The sequence below is a fragment of the Monodelphis domestica genome, chromosome 8 (assembly GCF_027887165.1).
Source record: "Monodelphis domestica isolate mMonDom1 chromosome 8, mMonDom1.pri, whole genome shotgun sequence".
Classification (NCBI taxonomy): Eukaryota; Metazoa; Chordata; class Mammalia; order Didelphimorphia; family Didelphidae; genus Monodelphis; species Monodelphis domestica.
Window position 1 is genome coordinate 197970855 of NC_077234.1, and position 22121 is coordinate 197992975.

A 22121-nucleotide genomic window follows, 5' to 3' on the forward strand; every position below is an offset into this window, starting at 1 on the left:
ACTTTGCAAAGAAGATTCTAGAATCCCCAGCCAAAAAAAATAAGTAACAGCTAAGCAAATTGTGGCATATTAAAACAAATTAACACTACAGAACTATTTTTAAATGACATATAGGAAATATTAAAGTAGGGAGAGGAAACAGTCAAAGATAATTGCACCAATATGTATATCCTATGTAAAAAAAATATGTATATGAAACATGTATTTAGAATAATGCCATTTTCTCTTTTCTTAATCTTCCAATCTTAAATAGAAAGTTCGGGGTATTTGGAATAAAGTTTTAAACAAGCACAAACCAAATTATAATAATAGCTGACTTTTATATAGGGCTTTAAAGTCACATATAAAGTTTTCTGTGGCTCAAAAGAAATAGAAAAGAACACATGTCCACTGGACCTTCCTCACAACCATTCAAGCTCCATGCTCTAAGAAGGAAATCCATGCTTAAGAACAAGTCCACACATGTCACTATACTAAAGATCAGCTGATATAACCTGCTGAAGAAGCACTCTGCAATCATTCCCCTAATAAAAACATTTGGCTTTACAGAACATTCTTATCTAATGTTATGAAAACAATAACAAAAAGGATATTCAAAGAACTAAAATAAAGATACTACAATAGAAAAGAAAATAACATTTGGAGAATCACACACAAGATCCCATTCCAGTTAACTAACTACTCCAGTCCAAATTTTAAATAATTTTTTAAAGTCTGAGTTTATAGTACACTTTCAAAGGAATGTAAAGTGCTTTTAACACCACTTTATTCATCCTTACAGACCCCATTAGAAAATGGAAGCAGACAGATGTCATTCCCATTTAATAGTCTGGAAAATTAAGATAAAAGAGTGAATAATGAATCAATCAGATAATATTGGAAGTCAATGGCAATCAGGAATAAATTCCAGGTCTCTTTTCCTAATATTCTTAACAATAAACCACCCACTTTCATATTAATATCTCAATTATTTTTGTAAATTGTTTCTATCAAATTTTCAGTGTCAACTTCTTCCTATCAATCCATGAGGTTTCTGGACTTTCTACCTCTATCAAACATGATGTGCTTGGGAAATACCCAATGATATTAGTCATGGGGAGGAGAGGCAACTCAGAATGAATTCTAACTAGAAATGAGCTAGAGCTTTAAAATTTCCGGTCCTGGATTTTTCAAACCGTTGCCCTCTTCACTGGTGCCAAGTAAGAGCAACTGACTTACTCAAATATAAAGACAGAGAGGGACACATACATAAAATTTAGTAACCAACCAGCCTTTTTATGCACATATACCTCCCCTATAAATTGCTATAAGCTTAAAATGCATTTTTACTGTTAGCTTGCAGAATAAAATATATGAGTGCATACATAGATACACACATACATTTCAATAAGGAATGGGAAAAAGAAAATTATTTGTTGTGAATATCATCTCCTCTACAGACTCACCAAAGGCCAACAATTATGGAAAGTAAACAAATGTCTAAAATTAAGGTAGGATTTTTAAAAATATAAATATGTATGTAACTATAATATATATAAGAAACTGACTTGTTTAGATCTTAATACATGTGTATATATGTATGTACATATGAAATAATAAAAACTATCCAGTATCCATACCCAGAATCAAATTTGCAAATATCCAAAAAACAGAGGTTCTAAAGAACCAATCTTCTTTTATTAGAAGACACAGAAATGATAAAAAGAAAAATTCCTCTTTCAACTCACTTCAGCTACACAACTCAACAATACTATATATAATAAGCCCTCTCAGAGGAGATACAACATCCTTAGGAAGGGAAAAAACTCTAATGCAAAATCACCAAATGGAAAAGAATAGTTTAGGTACACATTAAAGAAGTGTGATCACTTATGCAACATTAACCACTCAATGGGATTGGCTCTCATTGCAAAAATTATCCAAAACTATAGGGATAAAGAGGACTGGACCCAATTTTTACTAGCATAAGGAACAACTCCCTCTACTTGTACAGGTCAGCACCTTCTCTGCAATCTATAATCTCAAGGAAGTTGCTCAGGGTACTAAGAGGTGACTTGCCCATTGTCACACAGCTTGTAGAAGTTCACAGAAAATAAAGGCTCTAAGTAACACAATGCCCACTTATATTCCATATGAATAATGCTACATGTCTGTTCCCTGCTAGAATGTCAGCAGTCACCAACAAGTGTTCAAGGTTGCAATAACCACTGGTGCCAAAGTAAGAGTATTAGACTCAGGAGGAGTCAGGAAAACCTGAGTTTGGACACTTAATAGAGGTCTGACCCCAGAAAAATCAATCCATAGGCAAGTCATTAAACCTCTATGCCTCTGGTTCCTCATCTCTAAAATTGGGATGATAATAGCACCTACCTCCCAGGTCTGTTATGAGATTTGAGATAATCAGTGTAAAGTGCTTAGCACAATGCCTGGCACCAAATCAAAACAATGGTAGAAATCGATAAGAAATGAAGAGAGTGTACATTGGAGAGTGGCCTCAAATGTTTTTTAAAAAATCTTTTTTAAAGAAAATGTTATTTCCTCTAAGATAAGAAATATTTTTTTCAAGATGCACTGAAGAAACAATCCTTCTTCATAGGGATCACCTATAACATCATGATGTTATAGTCTCATCAGCTCCTAAATCGCACACCAGGATTACCTAGAATTGCTTATATTTGCATGGCTGGCAATATCCCTTCAACCTGAATAGATGTAGTAGTCATAGAGACTTGAGACACAGCATTTCAAATACCCAAAAGTAATTCTCAAGCCAATTTGTTTCAAAATGAAAAAGGAAGCTAAGGGAAAAGAAAGGGGGGGGGGGGGTAGAAGACAAGTAAGGAATCCAGAAGGCAAAAGAATTCAAATCATTTACAAAATCCTCACTAAAGAGTTTTAATAATAATAAATTGTCTAAGCACGAGTTCTAACAGTTGCAATAAAAGGCCCCATCCTCCACAACCAGTTGATTTTAATAAGAATCTTGCTTCTGTAGACCCAGATAACCTACCCCTAGTTCACATTCACCTACCCACCCATTTTGATGATTTATTTTAAAGCCAGGCGGATGGCAGAGGACCTTGCTTCAACAGAAATAAGCTCACTAAACCTCACTAAAAAATGGATAACATATTTCTGCAAAATCATCCTAAGTGTCCATTCACAATTTAGATTTGACCTGAAAAAGTGGGGGAGAGTGAGCTGTAGTTATTATTCTGCTGATCACAAGAGGAGTTTATTTAAGCAAGTGTTGCGGACCTTCAGAAGAGACACCACGCTAGGAAGGATTCATTTTCCCAAGACTTCTAAATTGAATTAGGCAAATTTGTTTCTAGATGGAAACCAGATTACAGTAGTGAACAGTGTTCCCATTCCCTAACCAAGGACTAGATAAGTTAACAAAATACATGCTAATTCATTCATGAGACAATCCACAAACATCCATTAATGTTTTAACTGAAGAGCATTCACAGCCACAGTAGGAAGAGGTGGAAGAAGAGGGCTCCAGTGATAGGAAAAAAAATGATTAGTCACTAGAAAATGAAGGGGTTTGGCCTAGAGAATGCCTAAGACTCACCTCCAGCTCTAACACTCTAAGCTTTTAAGATTCTAAATGTCCAAAATAGGACAGAATTTATATTCTTAAGTGCAAAAGCTAAAGTTTCAATATTTGTACAACCAAAAACAGTGCCTGTACCTATTCAAATACATTCATTAGCTAGAATAAAATAATCATACAACTTTTTTTTTCACAATAAGAATAGATTTTTCTACAAAGCGATTTAAAAAACCACTATTGGAAAGGAGAGAGAACTTAACCTTTTTGTTTCTAAGTTTTCAAGGCTCTGTTTCTACTTCCCAAGTTGTCTAGTTGCATGGAGAGAGCACTGATGTCAGTGTTAGAAGACCTGAGTATCAATCCCTGCTCTCAGACACTGGTCAAGCCCTTTAACCTCTAGAAGCTTCTTTACTCATCTGTAAAATGAGGGCTGATGGAACAAGATGGACCTTAAAATGAATCCTAGAACAATAAAATGCATTACCTACCTCACAGAATTTCATGAAAGTACTTTGTAAACCCTTCAAGTGCTACCCGAAATAAGCTATTATTATTTCCTACAGCTTTTCCTTTAAGACCACGTATTATTAGTTAAATTGTACAATAACTGTTAGTCACACCAGGTAGCTGCTACTCATTGCAGAGTCATGCAGTCTTAAGACCTGTCTATTCCATTCACTGTTCATTTGGGGGAAAGAAAAAAAAAGGAAGACTTGGGATGAGTGTGAAACAAGGGCATCCTCTTCACTTCTCACTCTCCCTGATTTCTGCTTTAATTATGCACTTGCCAAACAGGTTATTCCTGGAATTCTGATTTTATAATGTTCCCACTATAATCCTTCCTGCTTTAGATGCCTAAATCTTCAGTCCCTGTCCCTGCCCCCTTCCCCCAGCTCTCTCCATCCAGTATATCCATCAGCAAGTACACTGTATGATGCACACCCAGCTAAGTTACAAAGCAGCACCAGTTAATACCAAACTTCACCTTGAGCACTTGGAAGAGGTTCAAACATGGAAACAAGATGACAATTTCAAGAAGGCCAAGGCAGTGCTTTAAAATGAACATAAGCAATGCCTGCCTATTAAAACATTCCTGAATTTTAATTAACCTACACAAACTCAACTGGGTAGGTCTTAAAAAAAAATTTAAATTGCCTTATGAAAACATTTCTCTTCTCTGTCGTCACCGCCCCCCCCCCATTTTTATTCAAGAAAAGCACATGCCAGAGAGAATAGTTTATTTCCTATCTGAAAGTCAGGAAATGAGGTCCTTTAAGGCCAATAGGACTGAACCTGGAATTTGGAGTGGGGGAAAAAGAGCCATTGCAAAAACTTCCTCAACTTTACTTGACCAATGGGGGTAGCCAAGTCCACAGGGCTATTCCAACTCCTTCTGCCCTCCCCCAAAATGTCATGGTAAACAAAGAGGGCTCAGACACCAACCTTATAGACTTGTCCATAAGTGCCATTGCCAACTACTTCCACCAGCTCAAAAATCCCAGCAGGATCCTGGAGAGGAAAGAAGGGAGGATTTGTTTTTTGGTTGTTGTTTTTTTTTTTTCAGAAGGGGGGGTGGAGTTGAAAGATGAGAGGCATACAAAAGAAGTTAGTTTTGCCTTTAACGCAAAGGAATAAAGAAGTTGCTTTATGTCAAAGTGTGTGTAGAGGGCTGGGGGGTGGGGGTGGGCCCGGGAAAGAGTAAGGGGGAGGGAGGGGGGTCTTGCAAAAAAAAACCCAACAACAACAACAACAAATCACAACGGAGTCTGGAGCCTGGAGGATGTTGGGTGCAGCTGTTGCGCCCTAATTTTTCCACGCACATGCCAATACATGCAAACAAAGGAAAAGCATCAGCCCAGCAGCCTCCAACTCTTCCCCCAAACCCCCCCCCCCCGCCCCGGCAGCACCACCCAGAGTGGGGCAGGAAGAGAGGCAACGAGGCACACAAGGGAGGCCGGTGGAGGCACAGGGTTGCCTCCCTGGTGCACCCCCACCCCATCCCCCAACCCCAGGCACACGCACACGGCTGGACCCGCGAGGGCAGGGCAGGGTACCAGGGGGAGAAGGGAGTGGGGGAGCAGAAGGGCATGGGCGTGGGGGGAGGGGGGACGACGGCTGGAACTGAAGGATTGGGGGTAGGGGATTGGGGGTTCATTGTCGCTTGCACTCACCCGCAAGGAGGAGAGGTCTATGTCCACCAGACTTTTTGCAGGGGAGTCGTTCGCCATCTTCTCTTTTTGCAAAAAAAATTTTCAATTATTTTTTAAATTCAATTCGAATTTTTTAAAAAGGGCGAATGGTCGATGGCAGCAGCTCTTCACACTGAGATGAGCCCCGCCGGCCTGAGACTGCTCTTCATTGGGAGGCGGCGCTGAGGCTGCTGCTGCCGCCGCTGGATTGCTCGCTTCCCAGAGACGAGCTTTTATTTCCCCAGGTCTCCGTGTGTGTGTCTGTGTGTGCGTGTAAGAGACAGACAGAAAGCGAGGAGAGAGAGACTGGGAGCGTGGAGTGTCGGAAGCGGATTTACACCATGTTGAGGTGGCAGCGACGGCACCAGACTCTTCCCCCACTCCCGGCTCAAGCCTCAGCCTCCTCCTCCACGCCCAGCGGCCGCGCTCGCATTTGCACACCCCTCCTCCTCCCCCAGAGAAACGGGCGAGGAAGGTGGTGGAGGGTGGGGGCAAGGCAGCAGCTGGGGCCTCCTGGACTGCTGCTCCCCGCCGGTGGCGGCGGCTGGGGGAGAAGGGCACCGAACCGCTCCCCTCCTTCCTGCTCTTCCTGCCTTTGCAAAGCGAAGCTCAGGGGCACGCTGATTCCTCCCTCTCTCTTCTAGCCCTGCTGCTGCTCCGGCCGCTGTTGCATCGGAGGGCACCACACACATCCACACTGGCCAAGGACTCGGAGTGCAGCGCTGGGGAGAGTTCAGGGGCTGAGTGAGCCAGACAAAGATAACCCGGGAGGAGGAGGAGAAAGAGGAGGAGGAGAAAGAGGAGGAGAAAAAGGATACAAAAAATAGATTATGAGAAGAGAGAGAGAGAGAGAGAAAACAGCTCCCCCTTTCCTTCTCCAACAGGAAAAACCAGCGGAAACGCACACACACACCCCAAAGCACTTCTGGGTAAACTAGAAGGGGGGAAAAAAATCCTATCCAGTTCGCTTTCTCTGTCTCCGTTTCGGAGTCTACTTGAACGGATATATCAATATTCAACAGGGGTGTGGCAGAGAACAATAGATAAGTAACTCCCAGGCTGCGGGGGTATTCCCCGGCCTTTTTCCAACCAGGCTGGAAAATAGTTTTTTGGGGGGTTTGCTTTTTTTTAAAAGACAAAAAAAAGTCAACCTATAAAAACAATACCGAGTGTGTTGCACGCACACACTTGTCTGGCTATGTAGCGTTCTCAGACGATAAGATTCAAGGGAAAGCCAGTATTAAAAAATTAGGAGAGCTTTTAAATTGTCAGAGAAAGGAAATTAACACTTTATGGGCCATGTGTTCTGAAAGGTTTAGAAACAGAGAATGAAAGGATATCAGCCTAGAGGATGGGCCACCATCAGAAGAAACAAAACAAAATCAAAAAAAGGCTAACAAACAAACAAACAAAAACCCTAAAACATAATTTAAAAAAAAAAAAACACTTTGGATCCGTGGTAAAGAACAAGAAAATGAGTGACCCCTCCCCCTCTGACACCTCGGGCAGTGGGTGTGTCCCACCGAGGTTGGCTGGGCCTGTTGGTGTTCTGGGAAAGGATTGGAGAATCTTGTGGAAGCAGAAGGCACCCTCCCTTCTTCCCACCTTCCCCTCCAGGATAAATGAGTCTGCTTCTTTTCAGACCCCCATGTCTGCTTTCCTAAGTATTTTCTATCTCAATTGTTTTGCTCAAGTTTATTTCATAACAGGATTTTGTAGTTCCAGGTTCCCCCAGCTACCAGTCTGCAGGGGTCATGAAGAAGAAGCAACCAAAATAGAGCCAGCAGAGAGTTGTTCTGATTTTTCATTCTGGTGCCACCCTGCGTGGTTGGTGTGAACCCTGATATTTTGAGCCCACAGTAGGGAGGCTGTACTTCTCAGAAAAGATCTTCTAACTGGTTCTTCCTCCTGGCAAACTTGGAAGCTAGTCAGGCAATTCAATCCAATTAAATAAGTTTATTGAATGGCTATCAACTTTTGATTTCTCACTGCTTCCCACCAAGAATACCTAACCAACTATTTCTCACCTTCCTTTGACCATGCCTTTAAATTTCCCTCATCATTGCTACCAATCCAACAAGTCTTCAAAGCCCAGCTCAAATCCATTCTTCCAGAAGTCTTTTCCCATCATTCTGGATGAGCGCCCTCTTCTAAACTGGAATAGCCCTGGCAATGTAGAAAACTCACCAGGCTTCTCATTTATTACCTTTTTGTCTTTTCAAGGCTAATTGGCACCTACACACTTTTTCTCTTTAATTTACAATTCCTGGTGCATAGGAATCAGCCAAGGTACTATGAATGAATGGAAAATATTTTTTGCTCTTGTTCAGTTGTGTTCCATTATTCATGACTCTATTTGTGGTTTTCTCAGCAGAAATACTGGAAGGGTTTGCCATTTCCTTCTCTGGCTCATTTTACAAATGAGGGAACTAAGGTAAACACAGTTAAGTGACTTGTCCAGGGTCACACAGTTAAGAAATATCTGAGATCACATTTGAACTCAGGTCTTTCTGACTCCAGTTCCAGCACTGTATTCAGTGTACCACCCAGCTGCCTCAGTGCCTGTTAAAAATATATATTTTTTATTTTTTATATGTTTATTTTATTTTTTATTTATTATATATTATATTATGTATATTATATATTATTATATTATATATAATATTTTTTATTTATTATAATTGATATATGTCGAACATTGTGCTCATTACTGTGGAGAGAAATGAAAAATCAAAGATGAATCCCTGCCCTGGAAAAGCTTACATTCTAGGTAAGAGAAACAACCGATAGAGGGGGAGACTATTTTGGTTTGGAAAGTGACAGGAATAGTGAGCAGGGACATAGAAAAGTAGATTGATGCACCCCATGCAGGGAGACTGGCAGAATTTAATTTGATCATGGTTCAAGGTTACAAAACTGAGGAAGGAAAGGAAAGGGTACCGGATGCTAGGCAGCAGGGTGGCAACATTGGAGGAGGAGACTAGAGAGGAGGAAATGAGATAAAGCATGCCTGAGCTTTCCTAAAATAGTGAGTTACTGAAAAACCATAGAGTGCAAGGTATTGTGCTAGGTCTGGTGAGTGTGTAAAAAGATTGAATTCTTTTCCTGGAATTTATAATACAGCTAGGAAAACAGGAATAACCCACATTTCCATAACTCCTGATAGTTTTCCTTATCACACACATAGTTATCCTAATCACAGAGAACTGATAAAAAGTAATTTTATTCCCATTTTAAAGGTGAAGAGCAGAGGGGTAAAACCAATTGCCAACAGTCATACAACGACCTAGGCAATAAGTGGGAACTAAAACCCAGATCTTCTCATTCTCATGTTCCGTTCACTGTACAAGACATAAAATAAATAACACATGAAAATATAACAATACAAGGCATTAAAGTAATTAGGTGCCAGATGGTTATCTCAGGCCAGGGAAATAGCATGAACAAAGACTATAATGTAGACTGAGGACATGGATTGGGAAACTAGCTTTTTTTTGGCTAGAGATGAAGGCTCATTGCTGGAGATAAAGTTAGGTACCCTTATAGGGGCAAATGAAGAAAGTGAGACATGGAAAAGTTGAATAACCTACTAGGCTCATTCAGGACTGAAAAAAGAACCCAGAAATCCTGAGTATTAGTAAAGCTTAAGGGAAAATATCCTGGGTTTAATAGTCTGGACTTGGATGGTCCAGGAGATGGCTAATGAGCTTAGCAAGCAGTTAAATGTAAATGTACATCCTCACAACACACAACAGGACAGACAGGCCATAAATTTTCACCCATTCAGAGCAATGTGCTGGTAATAACACGATAGTATTAAATTAGGCCAACAGCCTACATCTACACACATTACTAGACATTTCCTGGTGAAAAACCTTTGTTGCAAAAAGGGTAGGAGTTCTCCAGTCAAAAATGTATTTTCAGTCTAAGAATGGATTAAGCAAGAGCCCGGGCTGAGAGAAGTGGAGATAAGAGAGAGATTAGAGGTTAGGATCATTTGAAGATTTGGGCCAGTTTGAAAGGGAGAAGGAAGGTAAAAGACTTGTGAAAAAACATCCTGGAAGTCATTAGAATGAGAAGTGAACTAGTCATTTGTTTTCTGGTTGTTTGCCCCCCAGCAAGCAAATTCCTTAAAAGCAAAGACTGGTTTGCTTGATTTTTAATCTTTTTATCTCCAGTACTTTGCACATAGTAGGGTGCTTAATAAGATTTTTGCATTGATTAAATTAGATTGGGAAACTGAGGTGAAGCTGGGGAGGAGAGTTAAAGGTAAAGAAAAAACTCCTCTCCCTAACCGTCTTGGAATAATGGGAAGAGAAAAATTTCGCAATCACTAAACTGTTTGGTGACTTCATATTCTTCCACATATTTTTATTATTGGTAATATTTTTATAATGCTTAAAGTGTGTCAACAGTAAGGTCGTAGTGTAATGCTTTAAATTGATGTAGAAGTGATTTGGGGTTCTCAATGATATTAACGGCAGAATCAAAAAGAAATTGCTTTATTTTCCAGCCAGGCACGCACTGGAAATGTCTTCCAAGGACTAGCCTACCCAGATCCAGAGAGCATCATTATCAGATTAGCTGGATGCTGATTTTTTTGGGGGGGGAGTGGAGTGTGTGTGGGGGAGTCCATAGCAATTCCTACCCACACCAATTAAATGAATCATTGAAAGGAAGTAAATTTACAATATACAGAGCATTTTCTTCAGTTACCCTACAGAGTACATAGTGTAAGTATTTGTCCCATTTTTTACAGATCTGGAAACTGAGGCTTAGGGATGTGAAGTGGTTTGTTCATAGTCACATAGTAGGTTAATCAGAGCTGGTATCTGAACTCCTTTGACTCCAGTCTAATGTTCTTTGTGTCTGTTCCCTAACCTCAGCACAACCTCTTTGAGACAGGTCTCTTCTGGAAAATAAAGACAATAACCACCATGCCATCTTATAGGATTGTTAAGAGGACTCTATATGATAACATATCTATTAGTGGTTGAAAATGATAAAATATTACTCACAGATAAAGACTTGGTTTTATTCCTGAGGAGTGAAAAAAACAAAGGACAGTCCTGGTTTGGCATCTGCTAATGCTTCAGTGAATGATGTGGCAAAGTAATTTAGATTATTTGGATCTCACTTTATTCTGTTCACTTCAATTCAACAAGCACTCCTTAAGTGACTATAGTATGCCAGGCACTATACTAGCCATGGAGGATATAAAGATAAAAGAAAACTGTCCCTGGCTTCAAGGAACTTGCATTTTATTGGAAGGACACAATCTAAACATTCCAGGGAAGTGAGTTTTGTTTTGATTCTCAAACATATTCAGACATATACAAAGTAATATCTGGGGGGGAAGCACTAACCACCTGGGAGAGGATCATGTCAGGAAAGCTTCCTGTAGGAAGTAGTCCTTACACTCCGTCTTGAAAGAATCTATAAATTCTAAGAGTCAGAAGTGAGGAAGACTATTCCAGGCATAGGAGAGAGCATAAAGTCAGGAGATACAATCTTTTTTTCCTCCTTAAACTTTGCCTTCTGACTTAGAATAAATACTAAGTATCATTTCCCAAGCAGAAGAGCAGTTAAGGTCTAGGCTACAGTGGTTAAATGACTTGCCCAGGGGTCACAGCTAGGATGTATCTGAGGTCAAATTTGAACCCAGGTCCTCCTGTTTCAAAAGATGCAATCTTTCATCCATTTAGGGGTTCACATTAAAATAGTGACTTCTCACCTGAGTTATAGATTCCCTGTGTGTGATCACTGAGTTGTTGCAAAAAGTTTGTATGTCAGTATACGTTTTTCTCAGTCATTGTACACTAGTCTGACAGTTATCCTATGGAGAGTCAAAATATTTTTCTTTACATTAAAAAAGTGTTCACATGTAGGAAGGCACATTTCCGCATTTCTCTGCAGAATTGGAGGAAGGACCTTGGGTAGGCAATACTAAGTAATCTGGGCTTGTCTAGACATGCCCAGTTCCAATAATGTGGAACCCTGTAGCCCAGGTTACAACATATATTATATAACATATATGTTGTAACCTGGGCTACATATATTCCTTGTCTTTTCAAAAATTATTTATTATAAAGAATGCCTGTTTAAGAGAGGGTGAATGGGAGATGTAGGTGATGCAGAAGCAAAAGTTATCTATAAAATATATATATCTAAAAGACTTTATACTCAAGAACTTTGGAAACTCCTGGACTCAATATATTTCCTTAAAATATATTTTTATTTTCCAGCTTGGTGAGTCTAAATTCTGTAGGCACCAGACCTGAATTCTATAGTTTCTTTCTTTATTTTTTTTTTACCCTTAGCTTCCGTCTTGGAATCAATACTGTGTATTGGCTCCAAGGCAGAAAAGTGGTAAGGGCTAGGCAATGGGGGTCAAGTGACTTGCCCAGGGTCACACAGCTGGGAAGTATCTGAGGCCAGATTTGAGCCTAGGACCTCCCATCTCTAGGCCTGGCTCTCAATCCACTGAGCTACCCAGCTGCACCCCCCCCCCCCAATTCTATACTTTCTTACTACTCCTGGCTGCATAGAAAGGTGTGCTTTAACTCCTTAACGCATGAGGAAAATCTCCCAGATCCTATTATAACAGTGATGGCAAAACTTTTAGAGATGGAGTACCAGGCCCCATCCCCCATCAAGTGCCAGGTGTGCCCTGCCTCCCCCCTTTAGCCCATATAGGGAAGGAAGAAAGTGCTCTCATTGAGCTGTTGGGTGGAGGGGCAGGTAAAATGAGGAATGTCCTCAGGGAGTATTGAGAGGGGGAGGGGAGTGGCCTGAGCATTCTGCTTCCCTCCAGCTCTTCCACCTGTAAACCACCCACCTTACACCCTGTGTGCTCCCATTGGGCTGCTGGGCAGAGGGGCAAAGGATTTGAAAAATGTCATCAGATGCAGTGGAGACTGGGAGGGAAGCATCTCTACCCAAGTCCCTCTGCCTTTCAAGTAATGACCTTGGGGGGGGGAGGGCTGCCCTGTGCCCACAGAGAGAGTTCTGCATGCCATCTTCAGTGCCTGTGCCATAGGTTCACCATCACTACCCTAATAAGCAGCTGCTGTCCCCTCAGCAGCTACTTTTTTTCCTGTCCTCAGCAGATACAATTTAACCATTAAGTTGGTGCTAGGTGGTACAGGAGATAGAGCCCTCTCATCTTCATGAGCTCAAACTTGGCCTTAGGTACTTACTAGCTATATGACACCGGGCAAATCACTTAACCCTGTTTGCCTCAGTTTCCTCATCTGTAAAATGAGCTGGAGAAAGAAATGCAAACTACTCTAGTATCTTTGCCACAAAAACCCCAAAATGGGGTCACAGAGTCAGACATAACTGAACAAGGTACTCCTTAATCTCTATCCTGAGTCTACGCAACAAGTTCCAAGAAAAAAATTTTTAAGAAATATGCCCAAGGGGACAGCTGGATAGCTCAGTGGATTGAGAACCAGGCCTAGAGATGGGAGGTTTGAGGTTCAAATCTGACCTCAAACACTTTCTAGCTGTGTGACCCTGGGCAAGTCACTTGACCCCCATTGCCTAGCCCTTACCACTCTTCTGCCTTGGAACCAATACACAGTGTAGATTCTAAGATGGAAGGTGAGGGTTTAAAAAAAATTTCTCAAATATTCCCAAATGCTCTTCCTGCCTTTTACATATTTTATTTATAGGCAGAAATACTGAATAGCCAGCAAACTCTCAGAATTTGAGTAAAAAAGAAGTAGCTTCTATTCTTTAGCTCCATCTCTCTCTACAAGGCACTTGTGCCTAGCTCTCTGAAAGGTCAAAAATCAGGTGTCCAAACCTCATCTCTGACAAACTCAGACTCTTTTCTGAATTTATTATGCTTTTGGATCCTAATCATGTGACCATAGCATATGGAATCAACCCTCCATAGTGATAGGCAAAGATGATTAATCATCTCTAACCCAGGTTTCTAGTCAAGGCTGCAGCATATTGCATGATAATTTTTTAAATGGTAAAGAGGATACTGACATATTCAATAAGCATGTGTTAATGTACTTACTTTGTGTTAGGTACTGTTTCAGGCAGTGGGCATACAACGATAAAACCAAAACAGTCCTTGCCCTCAAAGGGCTCCTGTTCCACTAACAAGTAACAACTCAACCACCCTGTGAGGAGCAGCATTGGTCTCGGACCTTCTCCAAGGCAGAGCTTACAGTACAAACATTCAGGATTCCAGACATTTTCTTGAACTAATTACAGGGCAGAAAAAAAAAAAGAACAACTTCAGAAGCAACAGGCCTATAGGAGAAGCCAGATCTTTAAAATATCCCTGATTTCTAACTTGCCTTCTTTGAGTTTGGTGAATTTGTTGGGTGATACTGGAACCACTCTCTTGGTTGAGCTAAGATTCATCTCATGCCTCATCTAATGAACTCCTTTACTTTTTTTTTTCCCAATCCTTACATTCTATTTTAGAATTCATATTATGTATTGGTTGCAAGGCAGAAGAGCAGTAAGGGCCAGGGAACTGGTACTAAGTGACTTGTCCAGGGTCACACAGCTAGGAAGTGTCTGAAGGGCTCATTTACTCAAAGATGTTTTTGGCATACTCTAATCTGTACGACATCTTCATTTTCTTTTTGTCTAAGCACCGTTTAGTGGAAAAGAAACAAACAGGGGGATATAAGCTAAGGGCAAATGGTTCTTTCTTAAAACACGCCAGAGAAGTGGATTTTGTTTTGAATCTAAAAATCATTTGCCTAAATGAGCAATATTTAAAGGGTGAGGAGCAGAATAGATATAGTTCTTGTTCAGTATACCTCTCAGACTAAAGGACATAATAGACAGGCTTTCGTCCCTTCTGCTTCCCTTAAAGATGGAATCAGAATTTCCTTTGGTGAGAAGTAGTCAAGATTACAGAAATATCTATTAATTTTTCTTACAAGTCACATCTTAGACAATCCATGTAGACATGCATACCTCTACATATGTATATCCACAGCTATATCCATTCGTACATATAAATATATAGTGCTTTTAATTTCAGCATAATACACAATACACCAATAAATAAACCAATTTAACATAAAGCATCTACTGAGTGGCACTATACCATCTCTCCCATAATACAGCAAACCCTAGAGAGTAGGTACATAGGTTTGCTCTGAACCTAGGAATTCCAGAAAATGCATAGTTTGTATTTTTAAAATTCTCCAAACCAACTAGTACAGTTTCCACTCAGCAATGCTTGATGTTCATTCATGCTTCCATTAGAGAGAGTTTTTTGGTGAAGTTACAAAAACTAATCATGAGATTTGTCACTTCTCTACCTGGATGGGATCATGACTTTGGGAGAAGGCAGAAACACTGATCTAGGGATCAGTGATTTTCTCTGTCTCAGCCATCCTGCCACCGGAAAGGACCTACAGCCCCTTCCTGCCAAAGTTAATATGGCAAAGTAAGGTAAGTGAACTCCATGACCAGTCCCAGCAAAGGACAGAGGCAACATTCCACTTTGATGTCTCAATGGCCTGTACCATAATATCCTGTGCTACAGCTGCCTTTGGACATTTCCTTTGGCAAACTTCCTATCTCATTCTCCCTTCCTCCTGCCAAAGACCTATCAATCCTTGAAGCAGGGTAGTCAGAGCAATAGGATACTAAGCAAATGGAGCTCATTTTATGCAAAAGATGTTCTCCAGGTAAAGATGGACATAAATCAAAGTCATTATGTATAGAATAACATTTTAAGTGAACACAGGAGGAACTTGTTTTGTTTTTAAAAAATACTTATCTTCTGTCTTAAAATCAATACAGTGTATTGGTTCCAAGACAGAAGAGTGGTGAGGACTAGGCAATGGGGGTTAAGTGACTTGCTCAGGGTCACAGAAATAGGAACTGTCTGAGGCTAGATTTCAATCTAAGACCTCCTATCTCTAGGCTTGCCTTTCAATTCACTGGCCACCCAGGTGCCCCTTGAACTCCTGTTTTTAAAAAAAATCTTTTAAAAGATTTTGCAAAATAGACTATTTTAAAAATGAATCGTTTTCCTCATTATTTTGCCTTATATCTTCAGAGATAAATGAAACCTCTCTCCTTTGAAATCAGACCACTTCATTTGTACTTCTTTCATGCCTTTAATATACCAAGTTCTGAGTTAGGAGTTTTTTTTTTACTTATTTTTCTGACTAGACTGTAAGCTCCTTGAGGGCAGCAGTTCTGTCCCTTTAATCTTTGGATTACCCTCAGTGATACAGGACACTGTTTTGGGCAGAGTAGCCATAGTGGATAGAGTTCAGGGGCTCAAATCAGAACCATTTATCTTCCTGAGTTCAAAACAGTGACGGGCTGTGTGATCCAGGGCTAGTCACTCTACCCCATTTGCCTCATTATCTTCATCTGTAAAATAAACTGGACAAGGAAAGGGCGAACCATTCCACTGTCTTTGTCAAGAAAAACCCAAATGGGGCTGGACATGGCTGAAAAATGAATGAACAACAAAGAGGTTCAATAAATGCTTGCAGAATCTGTTACCATAAATAGATTTTGATGACACCTCTGCATATCTCCATATCCCTATATAGTATAGTAGTAGTCTCTTGATGACCGAGAATGACAATTTGTCTTTGTGCATTGTCATCTATTGATGTACCCTCATGTGGCTTTGTAGTCCAAAGACTGAGGCGCAGAGTGCCACAAGGCACATGGGGCCTGGGACGCCAGTTGTTACGTGAGGTGCGGCTGTGGCCTGGTGTCGGCGTTCACGTGCAGCGGCAAGCGTCGACCTCGCTCATCTTCAAAGGTGGTGGCGGCCTGGTGAATGTGAGTTCGCCAGCTGCTTCTCTCAGAGGCAGCGAGTTCTAGTTGCTTTGGTGTAATGCCAGCCCACTTCAAGTTGGACTTTAGCTCATCCTTGAATCTTTTCTTTGGTCGGCCTTGTTTCCTGAGTCCAGCTGACAGCTCACCCTAGAATACCTGTCTTGGTATTCGCTGTGGGTCCATGCGGATGACGTGTCCAGACCATCGTAGCTGGGTTTGGAGGACCAGGACTTCGATGCTGGTGGAGTTGGCTCTGTCGAGGACTTCCTGATTGGTGATTCGGTCCTGCCATCGGATCCTCATGATTGACTGGAGAGAACGTTGGTGGAATTGCTCCAGCTGCTTCATGTGTTTCCGGTACAGTGTCCATGTCTCGCAGCCGTACAGGAGCGAGCTGAGGACCACTGCATTATACACTTTGAGCTTCGTCGCAGTGCTTACACCACTGTGTTGGAGGACTTTACAGCGCAGCCGCCCAAGTGCCTGGCTGGCCTTTTGGATCCCGGCATTAATCTCGTGGTCTAGGGACCCATCGTTGGCGATGGTGCTGCCCAGGTACTTGAAAGTGTTGACGTTAGAAAGCTGCGTCCTGTCGATTGTAATGCACGGCTGGTTCATTGGCCTCCCTGGTGCAGGTTGGAACAGCACCTCTGTTTTGCTGAGGCTGATAGTCAGGCCAAACAGTTTTGTTGCAGTGGAGAACCTGTCCACAATGGTTTGGAGATGATTTTCTTGGTGGGCCATGAGAGCACAGTCATCTGTGAAGAGAGCTTCCAAGGATGAGTCTCTCTGTTGTCTTTGTTTTTGCAGTCAGGCGGCGAAGGTCGAATAGTGAGCCATCCAACCAGTATTTGATGTAGATGCCCAGGTCTAGATCCATCACAGCATATCGTAATACTTGGGTAAAAAATAGGTTGAATAGTACCAGAGCGAGGACACAGCCTTGTTTCACGCCATTGGAGATGTTGAAGCAATCAGAAGTCTCTCCACCAGATAGGACTTCCCCTGTCATGTCAACATGAAAGAGCTGGATCAGTTTGACGAATTTTGCTGGGCAACCAAGCTTGCTGAGGATCACCCACAATGTGTCCCTGTTCACTGTGTCGAACGCCTTTGTCAGGTCTATGAAGACAATGTAGAGATTCAGGTTCTGCTCAAGGCATTTTTCCTGCATTTGCCTCACTGTGAAGACCATGTTGATGGTGCTGCGATCTGGTCGGAAGCCACATTGTGATTCAGGCAGGTTCTGCTCTGAAACAGATGACAAGAGTCTGTTGAGTATAATAGGGGCGAGGATCTTTCCAGCAGTGGAGAGTAGTGAGATGCCTCTGTAGTTGTCACAAGCTGCTCATGCACCTTTGTTCTTGTATAGGGCTACGATGGAGGCATCTCTGAGTTCTGGGGGCATGTCTTCCTCTTCCCATATGCTGGTCAACACTTTGTGGAATGCCTGGAGAGCCTTTCCATTTAAGGCCTTGTACACCTCGGTTGGGATCCCATCTTTACCAGGTGCCTTGCCTGCACTCATTTGTTTAATGGCTTTTTGGACTTCCTCTATTGAAGGAGGGACGTCAAGTTGTTCAATGGAGAGGTTTTGGGGGATCTGGTCAAGGGCGTGTTGGTCGACTGAACAGGATTGGTTGAGAAGCTGACTGAAGTGTTCTTTCCACCTGTTGCTGATGCCTTTTTTATCTTTTATGAGAGTGTCACTGTCAGAGGATAGCAAGGGAGTGGTGGTGAGTTTTAGGGCCCATAGACAGTCTTGAGGGCAATGAAAAATTGTTTTTCATATCGTCAAACCGCTGGATTTCTTCTGCCTTTTTTTCCCACCATCCATCTTGCATCTTCCTGATCTCATGCTGCGCTGTGGCTTGGAGAGACTTGAATCTGTCCTTTTTAGGAGCAGAGTTTGGGTTATTTTGCCACTCCATAAAGGCTTTGTTCTTCTTGCTCAATAGGTCTTCAATAGCAGTGTTGTTCTCATCGAACCAGTCCTGGTGGTTGCGTTGTTTTGGGCCTAGGACTGCCTTTGATGTTTCCTTCACTGCGTCTCTGAACTGGTTCCATTTCTCGATTGAGCTTCCAGTGAATGGTCGCTTGGCAGACAGCTTGTTGTCCAGGCAGGACTGGAATGTTTGCAAATAAGATGGATCTCTAAGATACACAAACTGTCTGGGTGCATTTTGGATGGCGAGGCGCAATGTGCATTTGAAGAGTCGCTCTAACCAATCGGTGATCTGTCCAGCATATCCCTATATAGGATTGCTTAAATTGAAGTATATCTGGAAAAATTCTACAATCTGAAATGTCAGAACTATAGCCACCTCAGAAATGAGCATGGAGGTGGCTCCTGAGTCTAGGAAAAAAGACATAGGTAAGACTAGTCAGGTTGATAGAAATCTAGTGGAGTAAAACCAAAAAGTTGTTAGGTATATTATCTAGTTATGATTTACTTCTCTTCAGTTATTTTTCTGTCATGTCTGACTTGTGACCCTATTTGGGGTTTTCTTGGCCAAGATATTGGACTAGTTTGCCATTTCCTTTTCCGGCTCATTCTACAGATGAGAAAACTGAGACAAACAGAGTTAAGAGATTTGCCCTGAGTCACCCTAGTATCTGAGACTGGATTTGAACTCAGGAAGATGAATCTTCCTGCCTCTAGGCCCAATGCTCTATCCATTTACCATCTAGCCACCCTGGTTATGTTGGTGAATAGATGAATAGATGAATAGAATTCCTTCACTGATACAGACCAATTACTCAGTCAGCAACATTTATTAAAGTATCAATTATGTGTCAAATTCTGTAATAAGTGCTAAGAATATAAAGGCAAAATAATAATGATAGTAATAATAATAGCTATATTTATATGGTGCTTTAAGATTTGCGTAGGTTGCAAATGTTATCTTATTTTATCTGTATGACAACCCTTGGAAGCAGGTGTTATTATTTTCCCTATTTACAGACATTATCCCTATTTATAGACATGGAAAATGAAGTTAAAAAAGGTCAAATGGCATGGCCAAAATCACTAGGCTAATAAGTATCTGAGGGTGGATTTGAACTCTCTATAGACATTATCTCATCTCACCTTCACAACAACATTGGAAAGCAGCTGCTCTAATTATTCCCAAGTATAGATAAGGAAACTAAAGCTAGAAGTTAAGTGACTTGCCTAAGGTCACTGACCTAATAAGTATCTGAAGCTGATTTGAACTCCCTGCCTTCCTAAGTGCAAGTAAGCCTATCATTCTGTCCCAGCATCACCTCTTTATTCTCAGAGCTACATGGGAAAAAAACTAGGGGAGAAACTTGTACAAATAAAGATATATAGAAAGTATAAAATAATTAGAAAATAAAATTTAAGATATGTGTGTAGGAGAAGGCACTAGCAGCTGAGAATGAGAAAAGGTTTTGTGCATAAGATAGCACTTAAACTGAGTTTTGAAGGGAACTAGAGAGCCCTGGAGGTGGAGGTGAGGAGGGAAAGCATTTGAAGTGGGGGAAGGTAGTATGTCTGTGTATACATATATAAATATATATTATTTAAATAGATAAATATATATTATATGTTATACAATATGCATATTACATAATATATTATGGAAATAGATGATATATATAAAGTATAATATATTACTATATCATATAAATATAGATCATATACATATGTTATATAAATATAGAAAAATTTATATGTTAAATTAGGAAATATAGAAATATCTTATAGAAATATAAAAATGTTTTCTATGTAAATATATAAAATATACTTTTATAACTATATTGTATTTTAAAATATAATCACCTATGTATAAATATATGCATGTATATTGTATATATGTAGAATCATAATGTATGTGTGTATATATAATCACAATTTGTGTATATGCATATATGTGTATGTAATCATGACTCAACAATTGATCTGTAACATGTGTGGAAAGGAAATAAGACTGACAGTTGGTGGGGGAAGGGGCAACTGGGAGTGGCAGTTGGATCTTGTGACTAGCACTTCCTTCCTACCAGTGGGACTTCCTTCCTGGTGTTGGAGGTGGGAGGAGCTTGTTCAGGCCAGTCTGGAGTGAAGTGCCCTCTACTTGGTTCAGTCTGACTATTCAGGCCCAATCAGCTCTGAAAGTTAGAACTTTTTCTTGGTTGCTTTCTATCTACTGCTAAGATTCTGAAATTGGCAAAACTAGTATAGAGGATGGTAGTGGGAGAAACCCTCCACCAGCCTGTGAGGCCTGGCCTCAGCTCTGAAGCTGAACAAAACTCCAACCTTATTTAGGGACATCCCTCATCCCTCTTTCCTGATACCTCTCCAATCCAAACTGGTTATTAAACTTTATCTTATTTGAATTCGCAGTCAGATAAGTGGACTATTTTTTCTGGGGCATAGAGAGAACTGAACATCAGTTCAGTCATTCAATGACAAACAGTCCTTATTGGACCCCTGCTGCTGCCTCTTGGCAGGGGGCATCTCTCTCCTTTGTCTCACCAGCAGCAATATTCCCTCTCTCCCCTTAAACTCCTCCATACCCTGCTACAAACCTCCCTTATCCCCTGTTCTTCATATCCTCCCCATCTTTCCCAATAAATATTACACATGCAGTCTTCGAGGGCTGCCTGGGGTACTGAAAGTTTAAATTCAATTCAATTCAGTTTAATTCAGTGAACATTTATTAAGCACCTATATGTGCCAGACACTGTGTAAACTTCTAGGGAACAAAACAAAACAAAACAAAACAAAGGACAGACATGCCCTCAAGAAGTTTACAATCTAATGGGAGAGACAACTTGTAGATAAATGTACACAAAGTTAGTTATATGTAGGATAAATGGAAAATAATTAAAAGAAGGAAGGCACTTGGATTAAGAGAGAGTTGGAGAAGACTGCCTGTAGAATTTAGGATTTTAGTTGGGATTTAAAGGAAGTCAATAAGGTCAAGAGTTGGCATGGAGGAGGGAGAATCTTCCAGGCATGAGAGACAGCTAGAGAAAATGTCCAGAACCAAAAGATGCAGTGTTTTATTCATGAGACAGCCCGGAGGCCAGTGTCCATGGATTGAAGGGTACATGTTGGAGACTAGTGACTTGCCCATGACCCCACAGTTGTTATCCATCAGAATCAATACTTAGTCAATGTTATCTTGACTCCAAGCATAGGTCCCCACCTTCACCAAGGGACATTGCTTTCCAAGTAAGTATTATTATCCTCATTTTTACATATGGAACCCAAAGTTATTAAAGGGCTTACTGAGGGTCATTTGACTAATAATTTACCAAATCAGGACTTGAACCTAGGTCTTTTGATTCCAAAACCAATGTTCTTTTACTGTATCATAGGATAGATGTTCTGAAACTAATGAGACTAAAACTCATGAAGCAGACAGCCAAATAGTTCTCTCTTATACTCAAACACTAAACATGTCACAATTATAGTATTATCATGTTTGGGAATAATGATACATTGAATTTTGGCCAGATTGCACCAGTACCCTTATCTAAGACTTCTGCTGATCATAATCATATTTATCCTTTAATGATACATGAACTACAATGCTTCATTAGTGATACTTATA

General features: G+C 40.8%; 1 protein-coding gene across 20 annotated transcripts in view; it reads right to left on the reverse strand.

Annotated features, from left to right (window-relative positions):
* The window catches only part of MAP4K4 (mitogen-activated protein kinase kinase kinase kinase 4), a 258922-nt gene extending 252246 nt beyond the window's left edge, over positions 1-6676 (reverse strand). For 6 of the 20 annotated variants that reach the window (XM_056808401.1, XM_056808403.1, XM_056808396.1 and 3 more), the window contains exons 1-2: positions 5731-6675; positions 5003-5068 (exon numbers count right to left, since the gene is read on the reverse strand). In XM_056808401.1, the coding sequence (XP_056664379.1) occupies positions 5003-5068; positions 5731-5787 (123 nt within the window). In that variant the 5' untranslated portion in view covers positions 5788-6675. Of the gene's footprint in view, positions 1-5002; positions 5069-5730 lie in introns of all 20 variants that reach the window. The other 14 variants (XM_056808412.1, XM_056808409.1, XM_056808411.1 and 11 more) reach the window with 5 other exon arrangements.
* Between the last annotated feature and the right edge of the window lie 15445 nt (positions 6677-22121).